At 42.4% G+C, this 26,987-nt stretch overlaps 1 protein-coding gene across 1 annotated transcript; it reads left to right on the forward strand.

The window, feature by feature from the left end:
* Positions 1-487: 487 nt before the first annotated feature.
* Positions 488-22,122, forward strand: LOC119660056 (UDP-glycosyltransferase UGT5-like). Its single transcript, XM_038068438.1, has 7 exons — positions 488-854; positions 8,073-8,228; positions 8,310-8,400; positions 8,485-8,940; positions 9,131-9,334; positions 16,383-16,657; positions 21,717-22,122. The coding sequence occupies exons 1-7, from the start codon at positions 852-854 to the stop codon at positions 22,113-22,115; spliced, it is 1,584 nt and encodes a 527-aa protein (XP_037924366.1). The 5' UTR covers positions 488-851; the 3' UTR covers positions 22,116-22,122.
* The last annotated feature ends 4,865 nt before the right edge of the window (positions 22,123-26,987 follow it).

Genomic DNA, 26,987 nt, shown 5'->3' on the forward strand with positions numbered 1-26,987 from the left:
ACCTGCTTCAACTTCCAACAACAACAAATGCCAAGTATCTTTGGAGATTGCTCTCTGGTCGATACTAACAAATTTATTCCGCTTGCCCACATTCATCCAAGCATGTACAGATTTCCTCTTATAATGCAACAAATAACTTGTCTGGATAAAAGAGCCTTTCAAAAGTGGCGAAATTACTAGGCAAAATTTCAATTGAAAAAACACATGATCCGAAAATCTGTAGGGTGAACATCATAGAACACAGATATGATACAATGTGAGCACCATGGTTCGCATGCGTAATAGGATCTGCAAGCAGACTCTTAACCATATGGCTAGTCTTTAACTTCGAGCATACTAAAGAAATACACATACCCACTGTAATGGATGTCTAAATCGACGCATTCGCTCACAATACAGCCGAATGCTTATAATGGTCCGAGTCGAGCATTTGACCCTTCAGAATTCTCTCGAGTTTCAGTGTTCATACTAATTTTCATATGAATTCACATGTGATCGCCATACTTGTGATAACGAAGGCCGGTTTTGCTTGTACTCTGTGATATTCAGTGTCCGGTCGCTTGGAGATAGTTTTATTTCGATTCCGACTCTGATTGATTACATGCATATGCGAGTTTACATACAAATACCTACATTAAGCTTCAGTTTCATTAAAATACAGCAAATCACGTTATCTAAGAAATCTTCAGATTCATTCAAGATTTTAAACGCTTTGATAAGATTCACTAACGTGCCGAAAGTAGATAAACATAAGAGGCTAGTGATGATCAGTGTGGAAGGAAAGTTCGAACAGTGACATCAAACTGTGATAGTGACTAGTGTTTTCCAGTGTCAGCTCAATTCTTCCAACGATGGTATGGTACTTGTAATCATTTGGAGTTCAATGCACACATAACCCCATGTTAAATCACTGAATGCTCTTCTTGATCACTTCCAATATCACAAAATTCTCAATCATCCATGACGAATTAGTAATCGAATTTATAATTCCCCACTACTGCACTTGTCTGCAAAGAACTATCTCGATGATACATATGCATTACAGAAGCAGATTGAGAACTCAAGCGAGTAAAAGGTGTTTCTGGTGCTTGAAGCAAATAATTGTGAGGGGAAGCAGTGAATCAATAGATATACACAAGATGTTTTGAAACAATCACAAATGTGAAAACAGAAAAACGGTATAACCATATACACAACTGTGAGCTAAGTTGCCAATCTGTATCTGTATGAAAGAATCTTTTAATGAAAACTCGAAAAAACGCTCCAGTCTATATCTATCATTGATGGTTGATAGGTGGCTAAATTAATTCAAGAAAGGTTGACCTTCAGAAGCTGTAAAACGATTTAGATTTGTGATGAAATGTTGCTTCCACCTCTCAAACTGCTCGTAGTTTTAGATGATAAGCCTATCGTGGATTCTCAAAATTTTAAAATATAAGTGAACTGTATAACTAGAAAAACTACTTAACAAAATCGAATTTTAAATTGTAGAGAAATAGTCACCAATCCCATGAAATTTTCCTTGCAAAAAATATTAACAATGATTAAATGCGAAAAGAAAGTAAAGTAACCGCTCGAAAATTAGAAAAAAGCTTTTGCTAATTCTAATTTTATATCATTTCTAAATTCCAAGCGATTTAAAAAAATATAGATTCAAAATAATTACTAGAATAGATAATGTATAAAATAATGAGATTAGGAAATAAAGAAATTGTCTTAGATTGCCTTTTGTCAGCTTTTGCAGACAAGCTTACAGCTATGTCTCTAACATTTTGCATGGTAACAATTTTGGAGATTGGTATATTTACCAAAAAACTATTGTTTTGCTTAGTCCAGCTAAGCAAATTATTAGCAAAATTAATTGCCCCTACATGGGGAACAGTGTTTTCAATTCCCCGTCCTCGGAATCGTAGCTAGTCGCTAAATTAAGCTTCCGGTCAATAATGTCATTATACAACTTTTCGACCTGAGCTCCAGTCTACTTCCTGCAATTATAAGGATACCTTAAATTGTGTATTGTGCCATTCGAAAACTCAAGATTTATTTGATCCAGAAGTTAGAACAATTCTTCCTTAGTTCCTACTAACGTCTATTGTCTTCCTCTTAAAAGTCACTTTGCTCGGCCATATTCATGACAGCGCTATTGGTATAATAGTCCAAAGTTTCCTCCAACTCGATTGCAGTACATTCCTGGAAATGAATACCAAGCGGACTTTAAAAATAGAATAGCTTTACGGATTGTCAATTTCTTCAATGCTGACGTTGCTAACGCAGTCTGCAGTAGTGGTGAAAGCGGATCTAGTATTAACTAGTGAGCAGCAGAGGAACAGGGACCTAGGCACATAGCGGCCGACTTATCACGATCCACTGTCGCTAGCGCATAGTGCATCGTCCAGTGAACAAACATCATAAAATCCAAATAAAGCTTGACTAGTTTTTAAGGTTTTGTGTAAAACAAAACCTTATTAAAATCTGTTTACTGTCTGTCTGTTTGTTTGTCTGACCGTTTGTCTGTCTTTTTTTGACGTTGGAAGGTGGAAAGGTTCAAAACCTACCGCCGGCTCCTGCCATGCGGTTATGTGACACTTTTATTCGCTAAAACCACCGCCTTTTCCTTCGCTTACACCGCGGGACTACCATTTCCGTATTACATTGCAGAGCAGGATCAGTTACGAACTCCGGTTCGTATCGTTTGCTACTTTCCTCTGAAGCTCCTCCTTAATGAATTTTTCCACCACTGGCTGCGTGTCCAGCGTCCTTTATGTGAATCATCCCATCTTTTTTGACATTCCAAAATAGATTCACTTCGTGCTAATTGCCGACGATAGGTATACGACTCACCGATTGCATATGATGGGTCATAGAGACGTTGACCCTCGATCGCCAAGATATCGATTGGGACCATTCCTGCTATCATACATGCTGCTTCGTCTGATATTGTACGGTAAGAGCACGACGTTCGCATGCACTCAATCGATATGGCGCTGCTATTTTCCTTTTATTTGCTTCTAGCTTTACTGCCGATGTTCAGACTGGAGCTGCATAAAACAAGATGGAGCTGACAACTCTCGAGATAAGGAGTCAACGGCTTTGCCTAGGATTACCTACATTTGGCAACATTTTTGCCAACAATATACCCACTCCGAAAGCCTTAGTTGCTAAATTCTCAAGATGAGGCTTGAATTCCAACCATTGATCAACCAAGACTCCTAGATATTTGAGCGTTGGTTGTGAATTCAATGATGCGAAGCCAAAAATTGTCACTTCTTTGGGCAGTTACAACTTTAAAATTCCATCATACATTATTATCCACAGGAGAGGACCGAGGACTGATACTTGTGGAACCTCGAATCGTAACATAATTGTCTCTCCCGGAGGAATTCCATGATTATGCGCACTAGGTATTTGGGAGCGCCCAATTTGGCTAAACCCGCAATTATTTTGCTCCATTTTGCGCCATTGAAGGTATTCTTCACGTCGAGACTCACTATGGTGCAAGATTTATTGGCGTCTATTGCTTCCTTCGCAATTTTGGTCATCGTACTGCTCGCATTGACAGTAGATCTTGTCTTTCGGAATCCGAACTCCCTATCTGAGAGGCCACGCTCCTTTTCTGCAAACGGTACAAGTCATCTAAAATAGACTCGTTCGGAGAGTTTACTGACACCGTTTAATAGGCATATAGGCCTATAAGACGAAGGATCACCTAAAGGATTATTTCGCTTCGGAATTAGGAAAAAATTCCTATGTACTTCCTCTCTGCATCTTCTGCATAATTTCCCGAAATGTGTCCAAATTCCAGGCATTTGAAACATCTCCTTGGCGATATCTGCTCTCGCAGTCGACAGCTAACCCAGCCAACGGGAATTTTACCAACAGCAACAGCTTTTTTCGCTGCTTCGAATGGCAAGACTATTCTGGCCGTCTGAGTACCACCATATACATTACGTAGCCTGATCACAATGGACTCAAGGATAGAATCTAGTTGAGTCTGCAAGGACTCGCAGATCTCCGCTTTTGTGGTGATCTCATCCAGGTCTTTGCACTTAATCAACATTGAGTCCTGACTCATTTTTACTTCCGCTGCTTTGCCCAATGATGATTCTCTCTTCTTATCGAGATCGTGAGACTAACTCTCCCCAGGTCTAAGCTCAAGGAGTAAATCACCTTTCTGCGTGCAACTTATCCTGTTCACGTGCTCAGTCCTGGAGGAAACTGTCTGCCTTAATCTTCTGCAAGATTTCCGCATATATCAGCTCGCTTGCTAGTTTTATAATCAGCGCATGTGGCCACGATCTCGCTTGGGGTGTTCCTTTTTTTCAAATTTTTTTTTTGCAAACAAATTTTTGTTAAAGGAGGAATAGGAAATCTTCAAAAGACACTTATCTGGACACACCGGTGTGTGGGATTTTTACCCACTAAAACCACTCCGACTCCCTCCCTGCCCCCGGAACCACCATAAGGTATTGCATCACAGGTCGATCATGGAGTTGATCGCATCCCAATTTTCTTGATGTGCTATCATTTTCGGCACCAGATTTTTTGGTACCTCCTTTCTTCCATAAATCTCGCACAGTGGAAGAATACATGCTCTGGGTCCTCTGGGACTCCACCGCAATTTGGACAGTCGGGTGAGGTCCCTAATTTAAGCCTGTGCAAGTAATGGTGATATCCTCCGTGCCCGTGAGAAACTGGTTGAGATTATAAATAATCTCACCGTGTCGTCTCTCCAACCATTCCATTGGCAGAAACGAGCCTGTGAGGCCACCGACGCTTTCTCAAGCGTTCCCACCGCTCTTGCCATCTATTTATGGATCTCTTCCTCTCTCTTCTTCGTCTGCGGTGAGGGAGAGATTGGCTTCGCATTGTATATGTTCGCCATCTCATCTGCCAAGTTGTCAATCGGCATCACTCCAGAGATTAAGTACATCATTAAGTACATGATGTTCCACAGTAGTGGGCCCAATACGGAACCCTGCGGAAAACCCACGGAAGCAAGGTACTCCTGGGGCACATCAATTTCAATCTGAAAAAAATCATTACGCTGTCACTTTATGGTGCCTGTGCTCCGAAATATTTTCGATACCGATATCTGTTCAAATAAATTTGATAATAGTATATTACTATAATTTTTAATAATTGGCTGCAGAACCCCCCTTAAGTTTAGCCTAGCACCACGAAATTTTGCAGTGATGTAGGCTATAATAGAGCATGATCTTACCAAGTTTGGTGGAAATCGCGCTATTACTAACAAAGTAATAATACATCAAAGCTGTTGCTTCTTTGTAAATGCAAGGCTATGAACGTCAATATCACCCGAAAGTCGGTACTCTCACATAATATATGCATATATTACGTGCTACGTACTAAGAACTATACAAAACCTTTCGTTCCTGAAACGTCCAGCTTCCGGTTTCCCGACTTGTTTGTTGGTAACTTTAGTCCATCCATCTGTTTCGTTCGTCTCGGGCTTCGCAACGCTGGTCGAATTTCCAAGATTCGCTGTACGCTTTCCTGCTTCTGAGCTGTTGGTGCTTGTTTTCAGAATGTCCTGTAAACCTTTTTTTCTCTTAGACGCCTGCTGATTATTTAGAGGATCTACCTCTTTTTCACGTACTCGTTTATTACATAGTAGTACGTTTAGTACGATTAGTCGTCACTTGGGTCGCTTGTGACACGGTTGGCACAGCGGGATTCGGCATATCCTTAGTATTCTTTTCCTCCATCTGCGATCTATTATAGAGGACTCTAATAGCCCTAACCATATTCTTTATGGCTTGGTGCACGTTGTGTTTGCCCTTGATAAACTGAAAATCTCAAAGTTGACGAGCTTCTTTTGAATGGATCCCTTTCTTGTTGCTGGAGCACCTCCCACTATCGCGCATCTTGAATATATGCGATGGGTGTTATCACGGTTTTTGTCATCCGACGATCTGCCTTCTGTTCATCTTTGTTTGGTCTTGTTACTGGTGTTCTCGGTAAGGCCGTACTTGGCTTAAACACCTCCTTCTCCAGATCCGAATCATTTGTAACATTATATTCCAAAGTGGCAAAGTTGCTCGCCACTGAGGCACTGCGGTCGATTGATATCGACGACTGGGAGCCCGCTTGCTCACTCCCAAAAGCCGCCGGTAATGGGGTTCCGGGCCCCTGCACTGTAAGTGTCCTCCTTCTCACGTCTTCCATGGTGGTTCTTTGTTCTGGGTAGTGAGAGATGAGCAAACACTAGCCCATACACAGTCAGAAAAAAAAAAGTACATGAACATGTATTTACACATCAATAGGTATGCCCCAATCCGCCAGCTGGGGTCGCGCCTGATGGGAGATCTGGCTACTGCTCACAGGTCTGTCTGTCCGTCACACTCATTTTTCTCGGAGACGGTTATAGCGATTGATATCAAATTTGGTAGAAAGATGGGAACTATAATTTTTAGTAATTGGCTGCAAAACCCCCATTAAGTTCATTCTAGCACCACGAAATTTTGCAGTGATGTAGGCTATAATACAGATACCATGAGTAGGCTATAATATAGATTACTATGATCTTTGGCGGAAATCGCACTACTAACATGGTTATAATACGCCAAAGTTGTTGCTTCTTTGAAATTTCAAGACTATAAATGTCAATATCACCCAAAAATGGATATTCTCACATAATATATGCATATATTACGTGCTACGTACTAAGAAATACATAAAACCTTTCATATCTGAAGTGTCCAGCTTCCGGTCTACCGACTTGTTTTCTGTAACATTTATTGCATAATAGTTGCATAGATTTTGCCAGGTAGGATCCTGTGTGATGTCTTCTAATGTTAAGCGTCGATCCTCGTCGAAAATTGTCGCCACAATGGAGGACGAACGTACCTCACATAAACCGTCACCGGTTGCCAAAAGAAACACAGTACCGCGTTCAAAAGACTCACGGTAACATTTTAGTATAAAAGCATGTCGTTTTGTTTCGATTACACCGCAAACGACGATTATGTGCATTACTTTCGGTACCACCCTCGTAGAATCGTTATGGGTGATTTAAAGGTCGTTCACCTCCACAAATCACGTGCCCTACCCTCTTGTTGATAATCTTCCAGGTTATTCCCCCTGAAGGAGGGGGACACCGACACCTTTCAGCGATCTCCAAATGTGATGCCCATTCCAACAGTCAGCTACTAAAGATCTGCAGTAGAATAAACGATAGTAAAGCCCACGGTCTGAACGACATAGCGAACAAGGCCCTAAAGCTTGCCGTCAAATCCAGACCACACATGTTTGCTCAGTTTTTTCAAGCGTGAATATCCCAGGTCTCTTTCTGCATCATGGAAACGGCAGAAGCTGGTACTGCTGCCTAAAGCTGGTAAATCCCCGGGTATACCATTCTTACTGGTCATAGACGGTACTGTCAGTATCCCTGCAGGTTTAGATCGGTTACTTCATATGCTTGCCCAATTTGCAATGGGGTCCCGTAGGACCTAGCTCACGTATTCTCCCAGTACTCGAGGTTTGCGGAAGATAAGGAGAAGACTCTAGGTGGAATGTTATAACCAGAAAATACTGTCCGGAGAAAGCTAGCATATCAGGAGGGTTGGGATGTCATCAATCCCATGATCGGAAGGATAGTTCGAAGTTCATTTTTCGTAAAAACAGACAAAAAAAATTAAAACGTGAAAGCAGACGAGAAATTACTAGGTTTGGCTCAGAAAAAAAATGGTTAACTGCAAACTCTATTAAATATTCAATAGCAAGATTTTTCCAAGGACTTTACCTATCCAGATGATGTTATTTCACAGGGCAAAAGCTAAAATACCTTTAATTTGCCATTCGCTTTTACTTCTATGGTCATCTAAACGTAGGTTTGCTGGGACATTTCCAGTAATAACTTGGGAAAATGTTTGGTTGCTTGTCTTGCTAGATTGGCCATATTTGACTCATTTACTCATATGATTTATAATTTTTCTATTCGTTTCTTCATATCGAATCTAATAATTGAATTAACTGAGAAAACTTGAAACTCAGCATATAAACTACTCTTCTAACGAGCACACACAATATTAAACTTTATCTCCTCATTACAGAAGCTGGTTCAAGCTATATTCGGTATTCTCCCAGTCATATGCTGGCTGGCACCAACAGAAGGAGCACGAATACTTGGCGTCTTCGCTTTCCCGGCCAAAAGCCACCACATAGTGGGAAGTGCTCTTATGGGAGAGCTTGCCAGGAGAGGCCATGAAGTAAGGAAGCAATAAATTTGGGAATGAGAATGACAAATATAATATATCTCTGGGTTCTACTTTCAACTTTACTCCTCATAGGTGACTGTGATAGCTTGTCACCGGCAGGAAGAAAAACTCAATAACTTTACAGAAATCATTGTTGAGCCTCGATATGACTTTTGGTCCGACAGTAAGTGTTCATTTTCAGTAAAGCGCCAAACATCCTGTAATATTATCGATTATATCTGCTTTTCCAACTTTCCTTTCTACACAGTCAGCAAAGCATTCAATAATCTAGATGTATTCCAATTGACCGATATATCAATTGGGGAGAATTTGCGAATGGTCAACATTCTCGGTGACCAGCCAACCGAACATGCCCTTAAACATCCTGAAGTTCAGAAACTTATTCATTCCACCGACTTGGAATTCGATTTGCTAATAGTTGAGCAATTCTTCCAAGAGGCCTTCCTTATGTTAGCAAAGAAGTTCAATGTCCCAATAGTTTCAGTGACAGCATACGGATTCGACAATGCGTTATCAGGATTTATGGGACAAATCACACCATGGGCCCACTCTCCGCACCCTTACTACCCTTTTACGGATCGAATGACATTTTTCGAGAGGCTACACAACGTCTATGTATGTTTGTACACTGAGTGGAATAAACATTGGGTACATATGCCCCGACAGAATGAATTGGCTCAAAAATACTTCGCTCACTTGCCAGGTAATAAGTTTGGAAGTAAAAATAATGTTAGTAGTGTATTAAGGTAGATGGAAGCAATTGAAAGTGAAGGGATTGAAAAGGATGTCGATTTTGGCATAGTTCTTTCCTTTTCGATGATAATTAAAAAAGCATGTGAATAGAAAACAGATGGTTACATTTCCTATTAATAGAGTTAACCAATTGTCCCTAGGTCCACTGCCGTCAATTTGGGATTTGGAGCGAAATATATCTGTAATTTTGATGAACAACCACGTACCATTGGAATGGCCACGCTCACTTGTTATGGGAATGGTACCTGTTGGTGGAATACAAATCAAGCCACCGAAAACCCTGCAAAGAGACATTCGTCAATTTCTTGATGAAGCCAGAAATGGGGCTATCTATTTCAGTTTGGGTAAGTAAAATTATAGTTTTATGTTTATAGAAGCTCGTAAGCTAGTAGATGTAAGTAAGAAAAAGATGGACATTTTCTTCTAAATGAAAAAAGCCCGAATCCGTGGAAGCCTCATTTAAGTCTAACAATTTTGGAAGCAAACACCTGTAATGGATAAGCAAATCCGTCGAGAATATCCAATTCATAAGACTAACTACCCTTCTAAGAGCTCTTCCACACAGTTTATTTTATTGGGTGTGGGTCACATGTCGTCCTACGGAGAAATCTGTTAAAGGGATACTCTCCACTTCAGTGGAAAGTTTGCACTTATTGCTCTTGGCGTGATCTACCGAAAACGAGAGTGCAGCAAGTTCCATAATATGACAAACTGGAAACCCTACTTATCCACGCCATTATTACCTAAACCTTCCCGGAAATGGAGGAGCATGGCAGAGAAAATGTCAGCCATTAAGGAGGGTGGCGGTCGGAGCTTTTCGTTCAAAGGAAAGCTGCTGATGCGGTCACAAATGGCCTAACATCGGTATACGTTTACAGATCAATCCGGACTGGACACCGTGAATGTCGAAACGCTCCCAGATGGTGGCAGAGGAAAATACTACATAAGAAGCAAACCTCCTAAGAAGTACATTTCTAGTTACATATTCCCCTCAGAAGAAGGAAGAAATAAGTGTCCCAACCTACACTTAAATCTAATGAAGAAGACAGACCAAAGAATCCAATCTCTAAGGTGTTATAGGACCGGCATAATCTCGGGATTGCGAGTAGTACTTCAAAAATGTTCACACTATGTGTACTATGGGAGGCGATACGGAATATATATAATCTCGGAGTTGGTAGAACACCCCATCAGACAATTACACAGTTTGAAAAGGGTGCACATATCAATGAAGCTGCGGCGTTGTAACAAGGCAGGGATGTTGAAGATACGAAGCTGGGAGGAGTTATTCACGCGGGGAAGGTCCTAGACTAGACTACACAGCAATATTCACATGCTTCTAGCAAGCGAGTTGAAATGCGGCAAACAGCGCTGGATTGAGGCAAAATCGGAGGATCATCGTAAAATAAAAGTAGACATTATGGAAGTACGATTGATGATGTCAACAAAGTGGAGCTCATTTTAAAAAAAATAGGAATAGTAGGGTGCCAAGCACAGAGCCTTTAGGAACAAGAGAGGAAAGAGAGAAGAAACCGGATGAGTAACCATGGAAAGAAACCCTACAGCGACGTTGTGTGTGTGCATTTGTTTGAGGGGGGGGGAGGCAAAGCGTCGTAACCCTTAGAACAGATTCCCATACGAATATGCGAATACGAATACGCCGGATTCATTTATGTATCGCCGGTTCGGTAGAGGATGTGATGCTACCTACTGGAGTTGTAACACATCAGCATAAAAAATTTGACGTCTGATGGGTCCATAGGCGGTACTCACATAGAAAATGTTCCGCTTCCTCATTACAGGATGAACATATGCCCAGTTAGAATACGTACAAAACTTTGCAGTATTTTTGTTTGGTTCTGGCAGGAAAAGTTTGATGAATTTACCAGCATTAAAGCTCAGCCACCTGCCCTTATTCCCAGTTTTTGATAGCAGCATCAGGCAAGGCTACCGACACTGTTGATTCCGGTCCGGGCATGGAGGAAATTGAACCCTCTTTTGCTGAAACATCCGAGATTTAATCCGTCTGCACCACAATGACCAGCCAGAGTATTTCCACCGTATTGTATCTAGAAACAGAGTCCAATCGATTTCGACGTTCCTGGACGATATTTGAAGTAATCAAAGTACTACTCAACGTCCTCCATGCCATTTAACTATCGCTATAGATCGCGCGATCCGCCTGCCCTGCAACCGCTAGTTAATCGTTCACGTTGCCGCCTTTAGGATCGCAATCATTTCGGCCTGAAGGACTGTTGTGTATTCTCCCAAGTGAAAAGTCCACTTAGGTAGGATAGGTAGACTCCAGCTTCAGAACCCTGTCCTGTTTTCGAGCCATTGCGTCCGTCCAATTCATCCTAGTTTCCTATTCGTTTCAAGATAACTTCATATCTTCTACCAAGCATATGGGGGGATCCGGGAATCAGAAGGCATTGTGGAAACTGGATTCAGTTCTCCCAGTAACTCCTCCAATGCTTTGCGCCCCCGTGCCCATTGTTTTCCCATAGCTCTAATCGAATTAGTCTATGAGCTACTCCCATTACAGTGCTATGAATAAACAAATCCAAAGGTTGCAAATTGAATAATGCATTCACAGCTGCCCAGGATATCGTGCTCATGGCACCGGTGATACCCAGACACACAGTGTTTTGCAGTCTGGCTAATTTACATCGAAAATTCTTTTGTTTCATCTTACCCCACCACACTACCCGTGCATAAGGGAACATCGGCATAATGATAGCAATATATCATATTACTAACTGAGGCCCCCAGCCGAGGCAAACCCCATAAGCTGTGAAAGCTCGTTTCATCTTTACCTCTACATGTTTGTTCCAAAGAAGCTTCTTGTCTAGAATAGTTCCCAGACATTTCACTTTCTTGGAGATTTGAAAGGTTTTACCCCTCATCTCTGCAAGACAAAGATCATTCAGTTTCCTCCTTTTTGTAAATAATACCACTGTGTTTTTATTTGGATTAACTTAAAGTCCATGCCTGAGGCACCAACTGTCAATCAAGTCAAAGGCGCGTTATGAATTTCTACACATCGTTTTGAGATTTTGATAAGAAATTAGCACAGCCACATCATCCGCATAAGTTTGATCGTGTATTGGCAGATTTTGTAGTTCGCCGTAGTGACTCAATCAATATACTCCCCAGAAGTGGCGATAGCACACCTCCTTCAGGGCAGCCTCTCGTCGCTTCCGTTGTTAAATAGCGGCCAACACCCACTTCAGCACATAGCAATCTCTACGACAACATTGCGTAGATCCACTTTCTTAAAGTTTCATCAATACCATGCTCTATGTCGACGTCACAAAGCTTTCGGAAGGCGCATAGTCAACCACCCCCTCAATGTCCACGAATACCCCCATCGCGTCCCCTATCTTTGCAACCAAGGAGTGAAGAGCTGACTCACAGGACTTTCCACGATTGTAAACATGTTGGTTTTCATTGATTGGGTGCGACCTTAGCGCCTCCTCGCGAATGTGATCCTCAACGAGTCTTTCAGACATTTCAACGAAAATGAAGTTCAGTTGATTTGCCTGAAGTTCTTTGGATTTGAATAGTCATCTTTCCCAGGCTTAGGTATGAAGACTACCTTAATCTTCTGCCAAGAGGAAGGCACAAGCCTAAAGCAAAACATCCCCGTATAATATTTCTTAGAAGTTGCTCTAAGTGCTCTATACCCTCCTTTAGCATGGCTGGGTAGGTACCATCCATGCCAGGTGCTTTTAAGTGTTGAAATGATAATATAGCAGCTCTCGCCTTTTCATTGGTGACCACTGCTCTCGCAGTTTCCCAATTCCTCTTGCAACATCCTCGTATTGAAAGGTTTGCAGAAATCGCCAATTCTCTTCCTCCCATTTCTGGGATCTGTTCTCCCGGGTGGTGTACCCCTCTTGGTGTACCAAGAGAGTCTATATAGGCTCAACTCTCGAGTTTGTTAAAGTCCCATTCGGTTTTCTAAGAGAATCCAACTTGGCTGACTCATTCTTATTAAGGACTCTGCATAGCATGGAAGTCATGGAAGAGATCGGTAAAGTATTGGGTGTATGAATTGATTTTATCCGTTTCTTTGTTAAAATCAAATGTTAATGCATTTTACATAGGAATGTTATGCAATGTATGCTCCATCTGTAGCTACAGCTTCCACTCTTTCTTTTACGCATTGCTTCTCTGAAGAAATCTTCTTATTTTGAGGCGATCCATTGAGCAAGCCAATGTTCGATATCTTCAAGAAAATTGAGCGGCTAGTCTGGAAGGGCTAACTGCATCGACCAGATTCAGTGGTAATCTGAAGGAGGTATGTCTAATGAATACAGCGGGTGGAGTAGGACATCCCAGCTCTGCCTTTCCCAGTAGGTTTTAACAACAGAAGTAACATGAGGCCTGACGTTAACATGTTGAAAAATTAATTTTTTGTCTGTTCACTCATTCCGGACTGTTTTCTTCTCTTCTTCTCTTTCACGCATTAGTTGTCATCTGTAGACATCGCCAGTAATAGGTTCGCCTGTTCCTAGCAACTGATAATACACCAAACCCTTTTAATCCCACCAGATATACAACGTACCCTCACCACAATGAATATCTCGCTTTCGCTGCGATGGACCTGGCTCTCCCAGCTTCATCCCGGCTTAATCCATTTTTCATATTTTGCATTATTTCTATGCAGAAAATAACCCGGGGTGAAAATTGCGCCGAAAGCAGGGCCCGGGGTGAGAATTGTATGGGTCTGAAGGGAAAGTGATGCTGGCCAGCCTATTATCCCTTTTTTTCATTGAAAATTTCTTTTTCGGGCTCCCGAGAAAACTCTAGGCAAGAGGGAATCTTTCCTTTCCTCCCCTCCCCCCTCTCATTTGACCTGGATAGAAAAAATACTTTTATACACATCAGGCCGATGTCAAATGCTCTCTTAGACAGCCTGTCAAAAATACATTCGCACACAAATGCTGCTGAAGCCTTTTTGAATGACAGGACTTCTAGTTGTTATGACATCTGTTGGAAGAGGGGTGGAATTAACTCACACACCCACTGTCGAACGGCAGCGGGATTATATAAGCGGCCGATGTTTAAATTTGGAAGTTTCAGCTCTTCAACCCTACAAGAAGTGACGGACGCAATCAGATAGTGGTCCCTTTCGAGGCCGAAGTTAGCACTTCTCTTATTACGCAGATCTGGAAGACATGTCCAAAATCTACTGCTGATGGCAAAGTTGCCAATCTGATTGCTGGTATGGTGTCGGTCAGTTGAAACTCAACTAACCTTATGGCAAGCTCTGTGCTCGAGCAATGTGTCACCATTATGAAGGCGATGGAATTTCCAGAAATCGACAAACCTCCCGCCATTATCGTTGCGATCACAAAGACCGTGTTTCTCCATCTGTTCTCCATCATGTTCGACCAACTTGTTTCCATTGAAAAGAGGGACGAAGACGGCTACGGTTTCTTACCAGGGCAGAGGCAAATCCTCAGACGCTGCCTCACCTCTGCCCTGGGAGTAGCGTTACCGAAGCGGCTCGTAGGTATTGTACGCTCCTTTTTATGATTACATTCAGCCTAAATCCGCCCATATTTCGGACCAAAACTTGCCCGGAGTTTGACAATTTCTTTTTAGGGACTGAGGAGTCTTAAGTCCGCATCCATTTAATATCGGACCGGGCGGATTTACGCTGAATATAATTCGTACCCTTGTTGCCTCTGCTCTGGTAAGAAACCGTAGCCGTCTTCGTTCCTCTTTTAGTTTTTGAACTTTGGGTATTAACTCAAAAAGAGGAGTCCGTGGACCATAAAGGGTGGGAGTAAGTTGCTCTCCATTTGGTCTGGTCCGACATTAAATGGATGCGGACTTAGGACTCCTCAATCCCTAAAAAGAAATTCTTTTCATTGCCCTCCTTGGCATCATGATCACAATGCCACCTTTAGGAAACCTGCTTTGAACTGCGTGTAATTGTTTGTACAAAGTGTCCTTCTCCACTATATCGGAAATTTTCGTTGGTACATACCACTGTACAATTATGATGCTCCTTATCCTGGACCGGAATCTTGTAGTCAGAATGAATGACGAGAAATGAAGAGAGCGTGACTTACGGTAGCTGTCATAAACAATCCGATACTAAACCAGATACGATTATGCGGAAGCGTGAAGGAGAACACGGCCCATGGTGTTTGTAGTTCGGCTAGCCGAATGTTAAAATCTATGGTTTTGGGTTTCAATTTCTAGCATCTAAAATCAGCATACCTAACATTTCGTCATGTCGGACAGCCGTCGCGCATAATAGAGCATAATTTTTGCCCTGAATCATCCTACTTCCAAGAACTTCCTCCATATAACTGCTTTACCACTTACATTGCTAAATCCAAATTTATTCTACCTTATTACCTTGATTGAAGCCTGAGTCCTCTCGGACTTTTGGAAATATACATATACACTTTAAGGTGTCACCTCTTTTTTGCGTCAACCTTTGCTTACGGCTCCAGGGTCAATTTTTGGGACTAGCTGCTTTCGTGGAACCATCCAACACTTTGTAGATTTACTTCAATCCCCCCTTAGGCTCATTCTAGATACAAACGTCAAAATATGGAACACGATACAGGAAAGTTTCATGGAAATAGGACTATTGTCAACAAAGTTATAGAATGTCAAAGTTGTCCTTTTGTGTGCAAATTTATTAGACCTTAAGAAATTGCCTAATGTCAGTATCAAATTAAATTGAATAATCTGGCATATTAAATGTACGAGCTTGTCACAGACCCAAATATTTTTACATGAGAAATTCGCAAAGCCTTTCGTACCCACAGCGTCAAGCTACTTTCTGATATATTCAGGACTAGAATTCTAGCTGCATTTTCTTATATGTATCGATGTTGGACTTTAATTCATTGCTTCTTCATAATTAGTCTGTCAGGCACATCCTTCTTTCCCTCTTTTGTAAGGGTATCACCATGATTTTGCAGGACCATAACTAATCATGACCTACTTATCATGTCACCGATATCTAAGAGTATCTAAACGCATCTGAGTAGCAAAACGGGAGTATTTCAAACATTAGAAGCTCCAGGAAAAGGAATCAAACATTTTACCTAGCAACCGAGCCTAAAATCTTTTGCTGGTTCTTGAGATCCACGTGACTTCACTTCGAGATGAAAAGCGCTTTGCCAAAATAACAAACTTCAGTTCAGTCCGATTAATTTAAAGTTGAATAAATCCGATCAGATAAATTATGAAAGTCAGAACATCTCAACGGCGTTCAATACAATCAAATTTCGGAAATTACACCAGAAAAAATGATATCAGAATACTCTCACAAACTTTTCCATGAACTCATTGATTCACATTTCCATCTAAATATCATATATTTCCATTTGCTTAGACTTCACTTTCACTTTCTTTTAGGAACAAATGTCGATAGCTCTCGAATGCCAGCATCAAAAGTTGAAGCCTTCATAAAAGTCTTCGCAAAGTTGAAGGAACGAGTCCTTTGGAAATGGGGAGATGAAAATATTCCGAATCTGCCGAAAAATGTTATGGTGAAGAAATGGATGCCACAAAATGATATTCTTGCTCATCCCCATGTCAAACTCTTCATCTCTCATGGCGGTCTCCTAAGCGTTCAAGAAGCTGTCTACAGAAGTGTGCCAATACTTGGAATACCATTTTATGGGGATCAGGTAATTCTCACTTTTAATACAAGCACTCTTTTCCAATTCTTATTGTAGGGATTGAATAACAGGATGTGGAGGAAGTATTTTTACTTATGGCTTTATGGTGAGCCGAATCACTGTGTCACTTGATGGTAGTCGAAAAATCTTTTTTCTTTGAGGAAAGATACTTTAGCAATATGTCAAAGAAACTGAACCCAACTGGCGGGCGACTCTTGAATTCTAAGTCAAACGAAAATAATGTCGAGCAAAGTCCTCGACCCAGAAATTAGTCCTTGGTATCCGAAATTATTCGAGCAGTTTGAATAAGCATTTAACCTATTCCATAGATGAAAATCTGCGGACCCAGGCGATGTCCTTTCAGAGCGAGAAGTAGACTGAAAGCGATGAGGTCAAACCATTTGAGGTGTACTTTCTAGATAGCCTTCAACCTAGGAATTGGTCCTTGAGATGTAAAATTATATCATTCAAGCAGATTAAGCTGTCCCTGATGATATTATTCCTGTTAGTTATTTGGTGATAGAAGGATTAAATAACCTGGGCTTGTGTGTTTTCTGTATCACCTATCTTTACTGCACGCTTATGTTCCAAGAACCTGGTGAGAGGAGGAGTTCGTATTTAATATAAAGCCTAAAAGGCTAAAAAAACTTTGACCAATCAGCCGAACTTCCTTTTGGATAAAACATTAAAACGATTGCCAAATGGAGTTGGATACATATGCATGTTTCCGAGACAATATCAGAAGTCCTGGCGGATGCTTAGTGCTACGGAATGGCAATAGGAAAAATTTAACCTCTCTCATCCTGACGAGATAACTGGATATATATATCCATAATAAACCAAATTTTAATATATCCACGTACCATTTGGTGTCCATGTTTATCGGAAGGAAAGAGCACGAAGCCTGTTAGTTATATGATTTTCAAGTAAAAGATACTCGCCACGATCACTGAGAAGGGAGAATAGTCGCTAGACAGCTTCAACTTTTTTAGTAATATTCACCGACGGGTTAGCCTTGGATACTGGATCAGGTTTAGATGAAATAAGTCGGGAATATTTTGGTAGTTTGAGGTCTGATTGAAAAGTTCCAGGATTGAAAAGTGCGCGTTGACAGCTGGTCTTGCGTTTGTTTTGTAGCGGAAACCTTGCTGAGTAATCTCTATTTTGCTTTGTTGCTCGAACCTTCTCCAAACCGATTCTTCAGTTGTTTTATCTGTTTTTCGTGTATTGCGTTTTTCGCCATATACGTGAAAGAGGAGCAACGTGATTGCGTTCAATGGCGCAAATCGTTCACGGAGACTTTTCAAATGCTGCAGCAAGTCTTTGGTAATGAAGTGATGAGTCGTTCACGGTATCACGAGTGGCTTAAATGGTTCAAAGAAGCCAGAACATCAACGGAAAATGACCCTCGTTCAGAAAGGCCTTCACCACAATTGACGACTTACATTTGGCCAAAGGGAATGCCCTTGTGCGTTCCAATCGTCGTTTCACGATTCGAGAGATGGCAGAGGAGTCCGATATCTCATTTGGGTCATGTCACGAGATTTTGACCCAAAAATTGAGGATGAGAAGGGTTGTAGCCAAGTTTATTCCACGACTGATGACAGGGGATCATGTTCTGTTTGAGGCTTTCGTCAAACAAGATCTGATGCTTTTAATTACTAGAAATTCACCTTCTTTCCGAAGGAATGGCTCCGGCTCAATAGTCCATCTAGCATATGTGGGACCCGTATTAGTAAGGACAATGGTTCTCCTTCAGAACCAAAATGGGCCCTACGGTGGTGGGCGTTCTCGTCAATGATGAACTGAAAATCAGGGTTGGTTTATGGAAACATTTGAGAGGATTCGTTTATAGAGTTGCTACTGGGAGGTCATGGTCTCGATGTGACGCATGTGAAACTGCCATACCTGGGCGAAAGATCCTCACCAATCATCGGTGGAACGTCGAAATTGCAGATTTGCTGCAACAGAAACAACACACAGCCAAAGATCCAGGAGAAGAACAGACTTCGGGAAAAAACAGGGAGAATACCCAAGTTTCGATGTAGCCTTAAGCGATGTATATATATATTAAGCGCAACGGAAAATACTTCAAAGAACTTTACTCGGAAACACGTTGAAATCACTGGGGAACAAGATTTTTATGAAGAACCTCAAATGCGCAAACAACACAGCTAGCCTGCCTGCATCTTCCGTTCCCAATAGGGTTCTTAAACACGCTGTTAAAACTACACATGACTGGTTTATCATCGTATTTAAGGCATGCTAGAAGGAGTTTTCCCTGCTCAGTTGAAGATAATTTCACTAACGAAGCCCAATACGGGGACGAGAGATTGATCATGGTACCGCCCGACTTGCCATACAGACATGATGGTCTGTATGGAGGTATGGAGGGTATCTCGGAGCATGGGCACCATATAGTGGCGGCTTTTTGATTTTTTTTTAACATTTTTCGGTTGGGTACTTTCTGAGAATGGGTCCGTGAACGAAATGATCAATTTTGACCCCCCGCACTCCCACCTTTCCAGTTCCAACCTTTTCACCAAATTTGATGTCAATTGTTATTTCACCTCCAAGAAAAATGCCTGTGACAGACAGACAAACCTGTTTATGTGTAAATATGTGTTCATGCACTTTTATTTTCTGACTGTGCAGAAAATAAAACCAAAATGGAAGAAGAGAGAAGGAGGAAACTTACGGGGCAGGAGCTCGGAACCCCAGTACCGGCGGCTTTTGGGAGTGAGCAAGCCAGCTCCCGGCCGTCAATATCCCTCAACCGCAGTGCCTCGGTGGTCGACACCTTGGCCACCATGGCATTTAATACTACAAGTGATTTCGAAGAACGGAACTAAAAGCACGGAAGGTAAAAAGCCTGTGCCCCAAGTACAAGCGTTAGCATTCGAAGGGAAATCTAAGGAGAACGAAAATGGTGCATGGACGAAGATCTTTAATAAAAAGGCAAAGAACAAAGCAAAATTGCGAACTCGCCCAGAGGCAATCGTTATCTCTAATAAGGGCAATTTGTCTTACGCGGGGATTCTAAAAAAGGTGAAATCTGACCCCGACCTCAAATATCTGGGTGGAGATGTCAGCAAGATTCGAGGGACCTAGAAAGGCGATCTAATGTTTGAGTTAAAAAAATCCAGCTGGGGTAAAACCAACGGCTTTCGCACCCAAGTGAAGACCTCACTTGGGGAGAATGTCACCGCTCAGGCCCATGAGATCTACATACAGTGCAAAGATCTTGACGAAGTGACATCCAGAGAAAAAATATCGTGAGTTTGAGAAAAGCTTGCGGTAATACTCAACCGGCCACAATGCGACTACCAGTGGAGGCCGCGCAGAAATTATTGTCGGCGGGAAAGGTTCGAATTTGATGGGTTGTCTGTTGTGGAAGATGTGTTTCCAGTGTTTCCAGTGTTTCATGTTTGGACACTTTGCGAAGGCATGCATAATCGACATTGGTCGATCCGATCGTTGCACAAAGGACATATTGCAAAGGAGTGTAATAAGGGCCCCAAATGCAGCCTAACGAACAGCTCAGCGGGCGGTAGTTTGCCATTCAGCGGAGCAAGAGGTAATGCTTTAAGGAGCTCAGATGTAAATCTGTGGAGGAGCGCCTATAGAATTGTGATGGGATGGTTGAGAGGCCGGTCATCAAATCAAGTGTCCTCTTCTGTTGTAAATCATCCAGGGGTCATTTGCGCAGCAAGGGAAGTGCACTGACACATTTCGGAAATCCCTGAATGTGACGGCAATTCCTGCAGTGACCACAGATGAGCTGTTGGAGATCTGGAGCAGAATAGGTGATAACAAAGCCATCTATCTCGCAACTATTGTCGATAGCTACCTGCGAGAACAGACGTTCTGATGACACCGATAATGGACCTAAGGAGTACGTTGTCTCCGCGGGTGTCCCACAGGGCTCCGAACTTGGTTTACTACTGTGAAACATCAATGATCTACTTAACCTTCTGGTTCCGCAGGAGGTCACGGTGGTGGGTTATGCCGATGATATGGCATTGCTTATAGTCGCAAATCATCTAGAGGATGCTGAGTTCTACTCTTGCGAAACAATCAGTGCTGTAAAGGCCTGGTTAGACAATGCTGGACTGGCACTTCATTACAAAACGCCAGAAGGGAAAATACGCCCGAATTAGAATCGGCAATTATACGGTGCCATGGGCAGGCCACGGTTTACTTGTAGTAAGTATATTGCCAAAGTGGTGAGCTCGATCTTGTTTTGTGCCATCCCTATTTGGGGAAAGGCATTTGGTATATCATGTAATGCTTATAATGAGCGCGGTATATAGGAGGACAGTGCTAAGGGTGTTTTTTGCCTTCAGAACCATCTCAAATGGGACTGCACTCGTCATCCCCGGAATGATGGCAATTGACATCTTGGCAGATGAGATGACGAGTGTATGCAATCAGTCTCACCTTTGTCGCAGCCAAACGACGTCTAAAGGGAGAGATCTGTAAATAGATAGCACGAGTGTTGGGACCACTCGGGAAAGGGCCAGTGGACAGTGGTTGAGGAGAAAACATAGGGAGATTAATTATAATCTCACCCAGTTTCTGACCGGGCATGGGGGATATCGCCAGCACCTCCACAGGTTCAAATTGGACAATTCGCCCAATTGTCCCAAGTGCGAGGGAGTCCCCGAAGACCCAGAGAACAAACGAGTATTCCTCCACTGTCCGAGATATTTCGGGGGTGATTTTAGTGGGTAAAAATCCCACACTCTGGTATGTCCTGTCTTTATATAGATGAAGGACGTCCATACAGAGCATGTAATATTTCTCGTATTATGCTGGAAAAGATATAATTTTTAACAATTTTGTTCAGCTCCATTTCGTTCTAATTTTCAGGTGGTCCTTTATTTAATTTTCTTCATTTTTCTAAATCGTAGATATCTAATGACAACATACTTCTAACATCCACTCCAATGAATTCCGCAAATTTTTCATGTGTCTTTGCTTCCTTATAAGCTTTGCTCGACTGCTACCTTTAAATTTATCTTATTTAAGAACATTCCCTTAAAGGACTTCATAATTTCTATTTCAGTTCTTAAACACAAAGAAGGCGGCGAATGAGGGCTACGGCGTTTATTTGGATTTCAATAATATAACGGAAACATCATTGACATGGGCTTTGCAGAAGCTCCTCTATGACCCCGAGTATATGATCCGGATCCGGGAGGTGTCGAGAATATTTCGAGATAGACAATCGAGCGCTATGGAAACAGCCATTTATTGGATTGACTACACAATACGAAATAAAGGAGCACCTTACATGAAATCCAGTGCGGCGCTATTGCCATGGTATAGTCTGTACCTAATTGACGTTATTGGTTTCGTATTCGGCGTATTGTTTGCCGGCTTACTAGGGATTTACTTGATAGGAAAATTCATCAGACGTTTGACTAAATCGAAAAAAGAGAAATTATATTATAAAATAAATTAGTGTCATCATTAAATTGCCTTCTTCATTGAACTTTATACGTGTCTCTAAGCCAGTGATGAGTGACTGTTGAAAAGGTTTGATTGTAGGTGGAGTTAGTCCGTAATAGGATATCACATTACCAAAAGTTTAATTTGAAAATTGTTTAGGTATATAAATGCCTAATGCCCACATGTGCACATTTGTCCTTGATCAGCTACTAAAAGTCATGTGAATTCCCTTCAATAATAATTGCCTCACAATTCTTTACAGGGCTCGGAAAACGTGGAAATATGCCTAATAAAAAAGGAACTCTCTTCAAGAATTGAATTTTCCCTCCGCTCAGATAGTCTACCAACCATTCAACTGCAATTCCTCCTGCTCCATTTCAAGCTTAATAGCGTATGCATTTCTCCGTTAAAAATAATGGGAGCTGAGTATCCGCTGGTTCTTAGTGCTCGACTATATTGCGCCATAATACACAATCCTACAGTAGTTTTCCATTCATCTTTCTATTGGAAACGATTTCCTTGCCTGCACTTTTACTCCTTTTGTTGTCCTCATAAGCTCTTCGAATGCTTCTTAACTTTGTGATGGAGCGTGGAGGAAAATTGCTTCAGGCGACTGGTCAATGAACCGGGGGTAATGGAAGTGGAAATGTAGAGCTTGAAAAGAAAAATGTTGTTCCGAACAAAGGAAAGAAAGGAATCTTATGTTGGTATCAATGTTTAATTCGAATAAGAGAGATTTATGTATATTTTTAAAAATTTTGCCTTTAGTTGGCAGCTTTCAAGCTTCTGTCTGGTTTAATTCAATAATGCACAAAAAGAAAATTGTTGTAAATTATGCGAATGTGGCCCTAGGTTTTCCTTGCTTTTGTTGCTTCGTTCTTGATGAAAAAGAAAATATAAATACTTTCACTTCAAACATTGAGGCCCAGCATGCTTCCATTGTTCTCTCATATTTGTGAACCAATCTACATACTAATTCTGTTTAAAAAAATCTTTAATAAAGATAATGATTAGGTATGCTTAAAAGAGCATCCCTGAGCAGAGCTATCCGACCAACGAAAAAGATTGCTTAATTTCACTCTTCCGTTCAGTCCACAATGATGTGCAGTTCCAAATCCCCCGAGACGCGAACTATGCACTACATTGACAGCAGTCGCCACGAAGCGTCAACGCCAATGCTGACGTAATCAGCTTTTAATTTGAAGAGTAATAATAATAGAAAAAGAGCTCCGCCGTAGCCGGTCCCAAACCCGGTTGTGAAAGGAGGAGGGACGCTTCAGTCTGAATGGCTGTACGCCACCGCAACGTCTCAGGGGGTAGCTGAGGCAAGTGTAGGAACTTTGCAGTCTTGCAGATTACTCACTGAGGAAGCTATCACCACACCTGACAGCTAGAGATAAAATGCACCACCAAAAATGAGAAGAAGGAGAAATTTGAGGTCCGGTACGAATAACCGGCGGGAGTCGTCTAACTTGGTAACTGAGTTGGGCTTCCATAATGGACTGCACGGCGTCGAAACCGCTAGTCGTGGGGTGATTCGACGTCTAGGCGCCACGACGACCAGGAGCATTGGTCCACCTGTTGCAGCTGTTTCGTCACAATCTGTGACGACCACTTCAGCGGGTTCGCGTAGGAAGCGGATGAAGTGGACTGAAGAAATGAACCTCTTCATCATCCGCTCCTACTACGAAATAAAGGCGGGCGGGTGCAACATTTTACCTCCCCTTGTTGCACCAGAGATTCGTCGAGCGTTTCGCGCGCGTGACTGTGCAGCGAGTCACCGCTTTATAACTCGCAGCGACACAATGCCGGCCATCATCAAGGAGCGTGTTCGACTTGGAGTCATCGCGTAGACTGGTGACCGAGAGTCGATGGGGGCAGAGACAGCGGCATCAACAACAAATACTCGCCGAAGTACTCTTCTCCATCGTCCAGTTGAAAATTCCGAGGTTCTGAGGTTCGTGACGAATTCCAAAGAGTGTGCATAGAATTCTCGGAAATGGATCTTTTGCATAGAGATATTCCCAGGCTCTATGCATCTCCAGCAACTCTGAAAATTCTATCTCAAATCAATGATGAGATTGCATCTCGACTGTATGCTGATATCGCTGCTGCAACTACATTCACTTGTGTATTGTGGTGCAGTTACGGCTGTCAGATTGCACGGTCAGAAGATTCACTTTCGCGTTATTGGTTTGAGTGGGCAAAGAGATCAACCATGGAAAATTCGCCTGGAGCGTCGGCGGGATTCACTAAGGAAAGACATTGCTAGGCTGATACAAATCAGCACTGGCAATGCCAGCAGACGGATGAGAAATAAAGTGCAGAGGGTTTAGAGAAACTATGCTATCCCCAGTGAGATACCCGTAGTTGAAATTCTGAACACACTAAAGCAACTTTGGGGATTACCGGCCCAGCATGTTGAGTGGATCACCGCCGAAGGCACCCGCCATGCCACAACGTCTGGCATGATTTTTGCGGATGTTACCGAAGAGGAGGTTCGGCGAGCCATAAACAGCTCGAAGTACTGGAGAGGCCCAGGACTGGGTCATCATTTGGCTCACCGCATAAATCAGGCCATTAGTCGGCCGGAGGAATTTCCACACTTCCATTAATAGTGGAAGGGTCAATGCGCACCTCGAGAACAAGAACATTCTGTCGGAGGAGCAGAAGGACTGCCGAGTTGGGGCAAGGGGTTGCAAAGAGCAACTCATTATCGACTCGGTAGTTGTAGGACAAGCAACTAGAGGCCAAACAAACCTCTTTAGTTGCTAGATTGATTATACCAAGGCTTTCGATAGCGTCCTACATACGTAGGTAATCGATGTCCTATATCTATATCGCTTTGATCCGAAACTAATAGAGTTTTTGGCGACAGTCATGGAAGGGTAGCATACCATCTTCTCAGTGCGTACATTTGAGGGTGCTTATACCTTAGAATCCATCCGTATACAGAGGGACATCTTCCAGGGGAATTCATTGAGTCCCCTTTGGTTTTGGCACTGAATCCCCTTTCATGGCTACTGAATGATCCTAGAGGGCTTGGTTTTGCAATAAAGTATAGTCCACCTGTTAAGTGCGAACTGACACACTTGGTGTACTTAGATGACATCAATTGTATGCTGGTACTGACGACCATCTTAGAAATCTGTTGCGAATATTAGACAGCCGTGATATTCGGATGAAATTTGGATGAGACAAATGTCGAATCCAAGCCATCCGCAAAGGTCATCACGAGCCGCATGCCGCACATATCAGTGGTGACCTCCACATCGAAGCTATGACGGAAACAGACTTCTAAAAGTACCGGGGAATTCTGAAAGGAACCCATGCTTGAGTTGGCTATCTGAAGGATGCTCTGCTGTCCGAATTCTTGCAACGTGTAAAACTGGTACTGAAAACGCTCCTTTCGGGGAAGAATAATATAAGCGCATTGAACATATTCGTTATCCCTTCACTGGCTTATGCTTCGGAATATTGCCGTGGACGAAGACTGATTTGGAAATAATCCAGCGGCGAATACGGACCACTATGTCCAAATTCCGAATGCATCATCCAATGCCTGCTGTGGAGCGGATGAACCTGCGTCGTAACATCGGAAGTAGGGGCGTGGTTGACGTGGCGACACAACATCATCGCTCGCTGCGCTCTGATTTTTACAGCAAAGAGCGGAGAAGTCGGGCCAAGAGCGGATCGATAGAAGGAAGTCGGAGGCAATGCATGATAAACACTTGAAACGTCTTTGGCAGCCATTTGTCGATTTGCATTTGTCGAACAGATGGTTGTGTGCCGGGGACCTCTTTGCGGAGACGTAGGGGTGCATGTGTACCATTCAGTGGTCACCACCCGAGCTTATAAAAAGCTCATCATGAAAGAAATGGGTGGAGGACGACCAGTGCAGAATGTGTGGTTCGGCGTTAGAGATGTTGGACCATCGCATTTCTGACTGACACATTGACAAATCCCTCTGCCACCAGTGAGATTTGAACCGCGAACTTCCGCCCAGCTCTCTAACCACTTGAACCATCCTGACACAATTAATTACACAATTTCATTTAAGATAATAATAAAGTTCGACGTGATCATAATAGTGATGACTCCGGCGGAATTTTCCTATTTTCTCGTGGACTCGCATTTTAATTATTCAAGTCCCGCCCCACCCACTATTTTTAGTGAATCCCACTACCTGAGTGGGCCACTGGAAGAATTTCCTGGCCGAAGGATAATTTCGGGACGATGAAGAGATGGTAAACGAACAGTAGTGACTGGAGGAACATCGCACCCTGCGGAGCTATTAACTTCATAGCCCAAGTCGTCGTGCTCAATCACCCTGAGATGTCCAAAGGCTACACTCCAGTGTTGGATTGCCATACCACCCGCATTGATTGCAAAATCAGGAACAAGATCGATTGTCGTTCCGACAAGACCACGGAGGAGAACCCCGACGATTGCTCCTTTCTCGGGGAAGCGTTAATTTCTGCGGCAGCGATTGTCTACGTCAGGAAGTTTTTGCAATGGAAATTCCCTTCTTATTTCGGTATTACGGCAATTTGGGCACAGATTTTTATTACCTACAACTAATGGTGACCACTTGCAGTGAAAACCGATGCAAAAATAGTGTTTAGAAGGAAATGTTCAAAACCCGTTAAATAATCGGGTCATGGCTACGTCCCAATCAAACCTTAGCGCGCCAAGTACCACCAGGAGTTCCCTCCATAAAGTCGATTCTTCATTCGTGATAAGAGGCAGACCGTCCCTATCGATGTAATTAAAACTGTCGAAAAGGCGATTCGCCAACATCTTGCTACGCGCTATACAACTAATTATTTGATCCGAAAAAGCAGTGTCTGCCCCGTCTTGTTTTTCTACCATAGATATCGGACTT

This window comes from Hermetia illucens, chromosome 1 (genome assembly GCF_905115235.1).
Source record: "Hermetia illucens chromosome 1, iHerIll2.2.curated.20191125, whole genome shotgun sequence".
NCBI classification, from domain to species: domain Eukaryota; kingdom Metazoa; phylum Arthropoda; class Insecta; order Diptera; family Stratiomyidae; genus Hermetia; species Hermetia illucens.

Bases quoted from the DNA above. Each gene is read 5' to 3' on its own strand.
- LOC119660056 (XM_038068438.1), top strand. The intron at 8,229-8,309 runs GTAAGGAAGCAA...TACTCCTCATAG, and splicing joins TTGCCAGGAGAGGCCATGAA to GTGACTGTGATAGCTTGTCA. The intron at 16,658-21,716 runs GTAATTCTCACT...TTTCTATTTCAG, and splicing joins TACCATTTTATGGGGATCAG to TTCTTAAACACAAAGAAGGC.